This window comes from Cervus elaphus, chromosome 15, assembly GCF_910594005.1.
Source record: "Cervus elaphus chromosome 15, mCerEla1.1, whole genome shotgun sequence".
Lineage (NCBI taxonomy): Eukaryota > Metazoa > Chordata > Mammalia > Artiodactyla > Cervidae > Cervus > Cervus elaphus.
Genome location: NC_057829.1, coordinates 55,833,953 through 55,845,116, shown reverse-complemented (window position 1 = coordinate 55,845,116; position 11,164 = coordinate 55,833,953). Strand labels below are relative to the sequence as shown.

At 40.9% G+C, this 11,164-nt stretch overlaps 1 protein-coding gene across 9 annotated transcripts in view; it reads left to right on the top strand.

Annotated features, from left to right (window-relative positions):
* The first annotated feature begins 574 nt into the window (after positions 1-574).
* HTR7 (5-hydroxytryptamine receptor 7) overlaps positions 575-11,164 on the top strand; it is a 110,924-nt gene continuing 100,334 nt past the window's right edge. For 4 of the 9 annotated variants that reach the window (XM_043925916.1, XM_043925915.1, XM_043925912.1 and 1 more), the window contains exon 1: positions 770-1,496. In XM_043925916.1, the coding sequence (XP_043781851.1) occupies positions 952-1,496 (545 nt within the window). In that variant the 5' untranslated portion in view covers positions 770-951. Of the gene's footprint in view, positions 1,497-11,164 lie in introns of all 9 variants that reach the window. The other 5 variants (XR_006345365.1, XM_043925913.1, XR_006345367.1 and 2 more) reach the window with 3 other exon arrangements.

Genomic DNA, 11,164 nt, shown 5'->3' with positions numbered 1-11,164 from the left:
CAGGACCCTAAGACATCCCTCGCTGTCCCTTTTCTCCATCCGAGCTCTCACCCCCGCCCCATTCAGCTGCTTCTCTTTTTTCATCTTCGTTTTCTCCTATCAGTGGTCAAAATAAGAATTGGAAATTATCTGTTGCTTGGTATAGGGTTCAGAAAGGTTTTTTTTTTTTTTTTGGTCTTTTTAAAAATTAAGATAAAAAAAAAATCCTCCCCGGGTTCTTCATTTTGCAATGAGTCCGGACATCCGCTGGCTCCCTAGTCCTCCCCCACTAAACTATCCTGACCACTGCAAGGGAGTTCGGATCTGTCGGAGGGCGTATGAGCCTCCCGCGGAAAGAAAGATCCCCCGGGCGAGGCGGCTCGGGATCCCGGGAGGCGCTCCTCGCGCCTCCCCTGGCCCAGTGGGTGGGGGGTGGCGCGGGAGAGGCGGCGGCCCCTGCCCAGCCGGGGAAGCCCGTCCGGGATCCCGGGGCGCGCGGTCAGCGGCCAGACGCGGCGGCGGCGACGGGGACGCGGCGTGGCTGCCGCAGGGGAGCGGCGGCGGCGGCGGCGGCGGCGGGCGCGAGGGGCGGGGCGCACTCCGCAACTTCTGCCGCTGCCTCCCGGGCGCTCTCGGCCGAGCGGCGCGGCGGCTGCGGGCTGCGGACTGCGGTGCGGCCAGCCGAGCCCGGCCCGCCGGCTTGCGAACCCGCGCGTCCCGGGCGTCCGTCGGGTGCCGGAGACGCCTCTGGCAAGTAGTCCCCGGGGCGGCCGCGCTCCCGTGTTGTCCGCTGCGGCTGCGGGACCGGGACGTGCGAAGCCGCGAGGCCGAGCCGGGGCGCCCCCCTGCGGTCAGCGCGGGCCTCATGGCTGGGCCGAGCGGAGCGGAACCGGCGAGGTGAAGCCCCCGGGGCGGCAGCCGCAGCGCGTGGCGGGGGCGCCGGCTCCATGGGCAGCGGCGCACAGCGGCACGATGATGGAAGTTAATAGCAGCGGCCGCCCGGACCTCTACGGGCACCTCCGCTCTTTCTTCCTGCCGGAGGTGGGGCGCGGGCTGCCAGACCTGAGCCCCGACGGCGCCGGCCCGGTCGCGGGCTCCTGGGCGCCGCACCTGCTGCACGGGGTCGTGGAGGTGACGGCTAGCCCCGGGCCCACCCGGGACGCGCCGCGGGACAATACCTCCGGCTGCTGGGAGCAGATCAACTACGGCAGAGCCGAGAAAGTTGTGATCGGCTCCATCCTGACGCTCATCACGCTGCTGACGATCGCCGGCAACTGCCTGGTGGTGATTTCGGTGTGCTTCGTCAAGAAGCTCCGTCAGCCCTCCAACTACCTGATCGTGTCCCTGGCGCTGGCCGACCTCTCGGTGGCCGTGGCGGTCATGCCCTTCGTCAGCGTCACCGACCTTATTGGGGGCAAGTGGATCTTTGGCCATTTCTTCTGCAACGTCTTTATCGCCATGGACGTCATGTGCTGCACGGCCTCGATCATGACCCTGTGCGTGATCAGCATCGACAGGTAAGGGCCGGACAACCCTGTGACGGGGTCCAGCAGGGGGTGTGCTGGCAGCTTTGCCCCGCTCGCTCGCCTTTCCTGGTCAGGTAAACCAGACTTCACGGCGGGATGAAGGGCTGCGCTTAACATCAACCCCCACACATCAACCCTACACCAACCAAACTACTTCAGTTACAGCTTAGCCTGTATATACCTTTAAAAGAAGAGCTCGGAATGCCCTGGTTTATTGTAGTGAGAATTTTAAGACCAAAGTTAGGAGTATTTTAAGCATTAGCAATTCCACCAGGGGGTCCCTTGGCTTGGTTTTCAGAAGGAAGAAATTTGATCCTCTCCGAGCCTAACAAACCCTTGCTGTGAGCCTGAAAGAATCAATTCTTTAAGAAACCAGCAGGAGAAAAGCCACCTTGCTTCCCAGATTGTAGACGCTACTTCCCAGGCCAATAAAAAGACCTAGGGTGGTCCCAGGATTGGGGGGGTCTACATGTCTTAACATTGCTGATTCTGAATCACTTTCTTTTGGAAGTCTGGTTTTATTGTCTGGCAACGCTGTCTGTATCTACAGGCTTATTGGAGCTGTACTCCCTGTCTGAATGGTTGATTCTAGCATTTCATCATATCCCTTGGGAATCTTCTCTTGAGAACTCCCCCACTGGAGTAATTGAAACAGAGACTGACCATCTGTCAGCGATGCTGAGGAAAAAAATTCCTGTCTTGGGTGTCAGATTGGAATAGGGGACCTGCAAGTTTTCTTCAGACTCTAGCATTATAAGATTCTGCACTGGAGCTAGCCTTCAGTGCTAGAGATATTGTGCAATTGACAATTTGGAGTATGGTTCTAATGCTGTTTGGAGACAAAACAACTCTTTGCTTCTCTTGAAACTGAAATGTTAAATCTTAATATTCACAGTTAGAATTTTGTTAGTGTTTTAAAATCGGCACAGGACTGGTATCCTGTTGTGTTTAATGATACAGAGAAACAGTTGCTTATTTTCTTAGTGGACCTACAGAACCTTTAAATGTGTAGACCTTCCAGTAAAGGAGAAATAATTGGTGCCTCCACACTTAAAAAAATGTCTCAAAGGATAGTCTAGCACAAAACTGAGATTTTCCTTCCTTTCCTCCCTGTAAACACTGCTGTTTTCTCTGTGTGTGTTTTGTATATATTTAATATGTTCTTCTGTTTTACTCCTTCACCAGGGTTTATAGTTACTGAAGGAAGGGGATATTTTCAGGGAAAAAAGTACATTGTATTTACATTAAGTTAAAGATATAGATTATTTTAAAAAATTGATCCTGCTATTTTGTGTATTATATTAGGAGCTTCTGATAGCAAACAAGGAATTATTTTTAAGAGTAGAACATGAACTGCATACATGATAATATTAGCTCCAAACTTGACAGCTGAAGTTCTGAATTACTGTAGTTAAGCATGACCGCAAATACGCATTTGTAGTCTGACTGTAGCAACAGGAACTAGGAGAGTGCACTCAATATATGTAGTAAGTATATGCTTGAATTATAACTGTAAAAATCTGACTGTTCATCCAGCCAAAACAGTGCTTCTTGCATGAATGGAGCCCTTTTCAATGGAGCTTAGTGTAATAAAAATAATTTCTACTGCAAGTGATGCATTTATAATCTTTTTTTTATTTCACAATTGATAAATGATAAACAAACAGCACAGTGTGCTTATTGTTTGCTGGGGTCACCCTGAGATTCCTGTACACAAGCTGAAGGCTTTCTTTACTCATGATGCACGTGTGACTTAGCAGCAGCACGAACGTCTCCAATACAGAGATCAGGTTAATCCTTCTTGGCAAGAGCTTCTAATTTCTTTTTCAGCTATATCCTTATGATTGTCACAAATTGTGTTATCATAGGGATGCAGAGTTTGTCTCTCAGTTTTTTTTTTTTTAATGAAAATTGCCCCATTGGTGAATTCTGCTGAACAGTTTTTTTTAGAGGATGAACATGTCAGTTTTTGATAAAATGAAGACTTTGTAACATTGGAAGACACAGATTGTTTTTCTTCCAAGAACACACAGAACTAAAACTGAGGAAAAGAAAAATGCATTTGATAGCGATTGATTGATAAGGTACATCATTTCTATTTTTTCTTGATTTCCATTGTAGAATATGGCCAACAATGTAAAAAGGTGCTAAGAACATATGAAAAGATTTAATCTTCATTCTTTCATGTACCTATTATTTGTTACACTGTGCTTCATGAAGCATAAGCAAAGATGAATAATAATATTCCCATTTTTTATTTGGATACCTGTTAGTCATTTAACCTTGCAAAATAGAACCTTAGATTTTTTCTTAACCTTTCCCCACCATGTTGGGATGCTTTCCCAGCCTTTTCCCATGGAATTTCATGCCCCTTTTCATAAGCTTCAACACTCCAATCTTCACCCTTTATAGATAATGACCCATGATCATTGAAGAAGTAGCAGCCATTGAATGGAAACTCCTTTGTCTTTCTATCACCAAACAATTTTTCCTGCATCTATACCTTTACTTCCTTCTAGTTAAAAGCAAGAAGGCATTGTGTCCCAGCAGAGATCAGACCATCCCATCCCCTCTCACCTTCTAGAGGACTCAACCCTTAAACCCTCATCTCTTCTTTGTCTTCTGTGTTGCCTCTCAATAGGGTCAAGCTTCCTCTTCCATTTTTTTTTTTTTTACAATATTGTAGTGGTTTTTGCCATACATTGACATGAATCAGCCATGGATTTACATGTGTTCCTCATCCTGAATGCCCCTCCCACCTCCCTCCCCATCCCATCCCTCTGGGTCATCCCAGTGCACCAGCCCCGAGCACTTGTCTCATGCATCCAACCTGCACTGGTGATCTGTTTCACACTTAATAATATACATGTTTCAATGCTGTTCTCTCAGATCATCCCACCCTCGCCTTCTCCCATAGAGTCCAAAAGTCTGTTCTATACATCTGTGTCTCTTTTTCTGTCTTGCATATAGGGTTATCGTTACCATCTTTCTAAATTCCATATATATGTGTTAGTATAATGTATTGGTCTTTATCTTTCTGGCTTGCTTCACTCTGTATAATGCGCTCCAGTTTTATCCATTTCATTAGAACTGATTCAAATGTATTCTTTTTAATGGCTGAGTAATATTCTATTGTGTATATGTACCATAGCTTATCATTTGTCTGCTGATGGGCATCTAGGTTGCTTCCATGTCCTGGCTTTTATAAATAGTGCTACGATGAACATTGGGGGACATGTGTCTCTTTCAGTTCTGGTTTCCTCGGTGTGTATGCCCAGGAGTGGGATTGCTGGGTCATATGGCAGTTCTATTTCCAGTTTTTTAAGGAATCTCCACACTGTTCTCCATAGTGCTATACTAGTTTGCATTCCCACCAACAGTGTAAGAGGGTTCCCTTTTCTCCACACCCTCTCCAGCATTTATTGCTTGTAGACTTTTGGATAGCAGCCATTCTGACTGGCATGTAATGGTACCTCATTGTGGTTTTGATTTGCATTTCTCTGATAATGAGTGATGTTGAGCATCTTTTCATGTGTTTGTTAGCCATCTGTATGTCTTCTTTGGAGAAATGTTTGTTTAGATCTTTGGCCCATCTTTTGATTGGGTCATTTATTTTTCTGGAATTGAGCTGCAGGAGTTGCTTGTATATATTTTTTTAATCCTTGTTTCTTCGTTTTCTATTATTTTCTCCCAATCTGAGGGCTGTCTTTTTCACCTTGCTTATAGTTTCCTTTGTTGTGCAAAAGCTTTTAAGTTTCATTAGGTCCCATTTGTTTATTTTTGCTTTTATTTCCAATATTCTGGGAGGTGGGTCATAGAGGATCTTGCTGTGATTTATGTCAGAGAGTGTTTTGCCTATGTTCTCCTCTAGGAGTTTTATAGTTTCTGGTCTTATATTTAGATCTTTAATCCATTTTGAGTTTATTTTTGTGTATGGTGTTAGAAAGTGTTCTAGTTTCATTCTTTTACAAGTGGTTGACCAGTTTTCCCAGCACCACTTGTTAAAGAGGTTGTCTTTTTTCCATTGTATATTCTTGCCTCCTTTGTTGAAGATAACATGTCTGTAGGTACGTGGATTTATCTCTGGGCTTTCTATTTTGTTCCATTGATCTATATTTCTGTCTTTGTGCCAGTACCATACTGTCTTGATGACTGTGGCTTTGTAGTAGAGCCTGAAGTCAGGCAGGTTGATTCCTCCAGTTCCATTCTTCTTTCTCAAGATTGCTTTGGCTATTCCAGGTTTTTTGTATTTCCATACAAATTGTGAAATTATTTGTTCTAGTTCTCTGAAAAAAACCATTGGTAGCTTGATAGGGATTGCATTGAATCTATAGATTGCTTTGGATATTATACTCATTTTCACAGTATTGATTCTTCCAATCCATGAACACGGTATATTTCTCCATGTATTTGTGTACTCTTTGATTTCTTTCATCAGTGTTTTATAGTTTTCTATGTATAGGTCTTTTGTTTCTTTAGGTAGATATAATCCTAAGTATTTTATTCTTTTTGTTGCAATGGTGAATGGTATTGTTTCCTTAATTTCTCTTTCCGTTTTCTCATTGATAGTGTATAGGAATGCAAGGGATTTCTGTGTGTTAATTTTATATCCTGCAACTTTACTATATTCATTGATTCAGCTCTAGTTATTTTATGATAGAGTCTTTAGGGTTTTCTATGTAGAGGATCATGTAATCTGCAAACAGTGAGAGTTTCACTTCTTCTTTTCCTATCTGGATTCCTTTTATTTCTTTTTCTGCTCTTATTGCTGTGGCCAAAACTTCCAAAACTATGTTGAATAGTAGTGGTGAGAGTGGGTACCCTTGTCTTGTTCCTGATTTTAGGGGAAATGCTTTCAATTTTTCACCATTGAGGATGTTTGCTGTGGGTTTGTCATATATGGCTTTTATTATGTTGAGGCATGTTCCTTCTATTTCTGCTTTCTGGAAAGTTTTAATCATAAATGGATGTTGAATTTTGTCAAAGGCTTTCTCTGCATCTATTGAGATAATCATATGGTTTTTATCTTTCAATTTGTTAATGAGGTGTATTACATTGATTGATTTGAGGATATTAAAGAATCGTTGCATTCCTGGGTTAAAGCCCACTTGGTCATGATGTATGATCTTTTTAATATGTTGTTGGATTCTGTTTGCTAGCCATCTTCCATTTTTAAGAACTCTCTTTGGCCTTATTCCTCCTTCCAGTCACTGCTTCACTTCACAGTGGGAAGTGAAAGGATTATTGCTTAGTTGTCTCTGACTCTTTGTGACTCCATGGACTATAGCCCACCAGACTCCTCCTCCTCCTCCATGGGATTCTTTAGGCAAGAATATTGGAGTGGGCTGCCATTCCCTTCTCCAGGGGATCTTCCCTACCCAAGGATTGAATCCGGGTCTCCTGCATTGCAGGCAGCTTCTTACCATCTGAGCCACCTGGGAAGCCCTTCACTTCACAATTAAGCTGTTCAAAGAACTATGAGCACAACCTGACTTTAGTTCCTTCCTTCTCAGAGAGATGAGTTTGGCCCTCACCAGGTCTACTGTAATATTTTAACTGGCCTTCCTGATTTCACTTCTCATCCATTGCCTATGAAAATGCTAGAATGATTTGTTTTTTAAAAAGTGGTTTTAAGTGAGGTAACATTTACCTGTATTGAAATGCACAGATATTAAATGTACATTTTGATGTGCTTTGACAAATGTTTTTACACATTTAACCAACACTCTAAATAATATATAGAATATTTTTTCACACTAGGAAGTTTCCTTGTGCCATTTTTAGAATGATCTTTTAAATACAGAAATCAAATTATCTTTTATATAAAGTTTAAAAACATGCAAAACAATTCTATATATTGTTTAGGTGAACTTATATATAAGGAGTCAAAATATAAGTTAGTGCAGAAGAATGGTGAGCACCAAATTTATGAGAGTAGTTAGTTATCTCTAGTGGGGCGGGGGTGGGGGTAATTAGGGAGTAGCATATATATTAATGCTATATTTTAGTGGTTGATATAGTCTTATTATGCTGTGTATAACTGGTTTTTTTTGGAAATACTTATAGAGGAATGAACGATCCTAAATGTGAAGCTTGATCCTTTTCTATGAAGTGAACCTATGAATGTAACTGGATCAAGAAATGGAACGTTACTAACCAGCCAGAGGTCCCTTCTTACTCATTCCCAGTTTATATTACTCCCAAAGATAACAGTTATCCTGATTGTTAGCATCAGAAACTAGTTTCTCTTGGTCAAAACCTCACAAAGTGGAATAGTATACTGTGTGCTTTTAAACCTGGCATCTTTTTTTGCTCACTCTAAACCCATACGTGTGATTCATCAATAGTTTTTAGTCTGTCAGTATTTTGTTCCTTTCTTTCCTGAGTGGTATTCCATTTAATTTGATTATCAGTTCACCTGTAGATGCACATTTGAATTGTTTTCAGTTTCTACCTGTCACTAACCATGGATACTAGGAATTAGGTAGGTGTGTGTGTGCTCAGCCGTGTCTGAATCTTTACGGCCCCATGGACTGTAGCCTTTCAGGCTCCTCTGTCCATGGAATTTTCCAGGCAAGATTACTGGGGTGGGTTGCTGTTTCCTACTCCAGGGATCATTCCCAACCCATGGATTGAACCCATGTCTCTTGCATCTCCTGCACTGGCAAGTGGATTATTTACCACTAGTGCCACCTGGGAAGCCTGTCACTAACAGCGCTTCTATAAATATATAATGTATAAATCATTTTGTGTACATATTTTCATTTCTTTTGGGTAAATGTAGTGCATAATAAGATACCTTATTGCATTTTAATTTTATGTGCCCTCTCATATCTTTCATTTTATAGATGCATTTTAATCTAAAATACACATTTTAAAAATGTATTAGAATTTTTATTGTTACTTTAAACAATCAATATTCATTCTTATATACCCACATGTTTACCTTTTCCATTGCTCTTTATTTTTTTCCTACATTGCCATGCTTTCATCTGGGATCATTTTCTTATGCCCATTAGACTTTTATTAGCATTTTATCAAAGTGAGGGTTTACTGCTGACAGATCCTCTCAGTTTCTACTTATCTGAAAATATCTTAATTTTACTGTCATTTTGAATGATATTTTCTCTAAGTATGTCATTCTATTAATGAAGGTTTTTTCCCAGCACTTTAAAAATCTTATTCCATTGTCTTCAGGCTTCCATCCTTTCTGCTGGAAAGTCAGTCATTAACCAACATTATCAAAACTTTTTTTGAAGATATTGTGTTTTTTTACCTTTGGTTACTTTTAGGATTTTCTTTCTGCCTTTAGTTTTATCCATCTTTCTGTGATGTCCCTAGGTTTGGCATTATTGATTATTTTCTATTGTATATTTGCTGTCAACCCTGATGAAGTTCTTAGTAACTTTTGTGTTTGTGCATTGGTATCTCTAACTTGGTTGTATATCTTTAAATATTTTTGTTGCCCCTTCTTTCTCTCTTCTTCTGTCTTCAAAGTTACGTAATTTAGGTCTTTTTCCTTTATCATAAATGTATGTTACTCTTCTTTCTTTTCCATTTTAGCTTTTCTCTGTGCTTCAGCTTTGAAGAATTTTGACCTACCTTCCTAGTTATTAATCATGTCTTCTGCTATGTCTAATATGTTGCTCAGTAGTTTTAATTTTACAGTACTAGAAATTATTTTTGATCCTGTTTTTTGCATTTGATTCTTTTTATTGATTCTAACTCTATGGTGAAATTCTTTGCCTTTTATGAATTTTCCCACCTTCTTATTATATTTCTGAATATATTAATCATAGTTAGACTCTTTTCCTACTAACTCTAATACCTAGATCACTTGTGATTTCTGTGTCTGTGATCTGTTTTTTATTCCCCTCTGGGTTTGTGCTTTGTGTCTTGGCATGTTTAATTAGCTTTGAATGTATACTCAACATTTTGTATGAAAAATTGTGAATGTTGTGTGTGATTTTATCTCCAGAGAAAAAACTTCCAGGTATGCACATTGGGGGACTGGTTATTATAATCCAGCTGGGATAGCCATTGGTTTAGTTTTGATAAAGCTGTGTGTGCCACTTGCCGATGCCTCTTTCTAGGTTGTAGCCTTCTTGGAACTGCAGCTAAGAGCATAGGATGTTCTCAGACTTCCCCCTCTGTGGCTAGTCCAGAACGCTTTTCTCTCCTCAGCAGTGTGAGACTATCAAAATTCTTGCTGAAAATGTTTTTGGGAGCCTTCTCCTTGTCTTCTTAGCCTCATGCCCTGCACAGCTTTAGACTTGAGCAGATGTCTAGAGGGGAATACCAGCCAAGTGCTGGGCTTCGTTTTCTGCTTCTTTTTTATTTGGATCTTGGCATCTCAGGGCTCTTAAGTTTTGTCTTTCTTTCTTCAAGAGACTACTGAAATTTCTTCTGGTATTTTTGCCTCTTAATAGCAACTATGTTGAGGCTGTTTGCCTGGATCCTCAGCCCCTTACCCCTCCCCTACTTTAGGCAAATGTCCCAAGGGAAAGAATGACTGCATAATTTTGGCTCGTCTCTTTGTGGTTCCCTTATCTCTGGGATTTGTCCCCTCAATTACTGGTTGTCTTAAAAACTCTGCTATGCCTTTAAGCAGGTGTGTGTATGTATTTGTGCTTTATCCAGCTATTCTAGTTGTTTTTAGCAGAAGCATAGTCTGAAGCATTAAGCAACTCCATTATAGGGAGAATTGGATGTGTGCCTGAAAGATTTTAAATATACAGATGGAGAAATATAGCCATGTAAATTTCCTGCTTAAAAACCTTCATTGGCTTTTGATTTCACTAGGAATATAGTTCAAAGTCTTTAGCATGCTTACAGGGTCCCTGATTTGTTCCTCTCTTACCTCCAACAACATTTTGTACTGTATTTCACTTTGCTTTTCATAGTATAATCATATTGGCCTTTTTCAGTTTCTCTATCATGCCAAATTCTTTCTATGTCAGGCTTATTCCATGCAGATCTGCCAATTAATATAGTTGCAATACTATGATTTCATGTCTGGAATTCTATTCCCTAATACATGATTTTTGATCCCAACTTAGAAAGCTTAAAAGTGCTTAACCCTCTAAAATGGCAACAATGAAAATATCTGAAAAATACCACATATTGGCAAGTATGTAGAGCGGAAGGAACCTTTGTACATTACTAGTGGGACTGTGAATTGGTGAACCACTTTGAAAATAGTTGGCATTATCAGGTAATATTAATATGTATACCCTGTGATTCTGTTATTGTACCAGTAGGTATATGTCAGAGGCTCTTGTCACCAAAAGTCTTGTACAAACTATCTATAATATTCACAAATTTGAAACCCCCAAACTTGAAATATATTAATATATAAATGTATCAATAGTAGAATGGATAAACTGTGGAACATTTACATAATAGAACACTATTCAGTAGTGATTATCAAACTTGAGCGTCATCAGAACTATCTGGAGGGTTTATTAACACACAGATTACTGGGCCTCATTCCAAAAGCTTCTGAGTCTGGGGTAGAGCCCAGTGATTTGCATTTCAAACAAATTCCCAAATGATTCTGATGCTCTTGATTTTGAGACCTTACTTAGAAAACTGTTGCTATACAGCAATGAAAATTGCTGTAGTAAAAGGAATCTCACAAAGTAATTTAAGCAATTTTT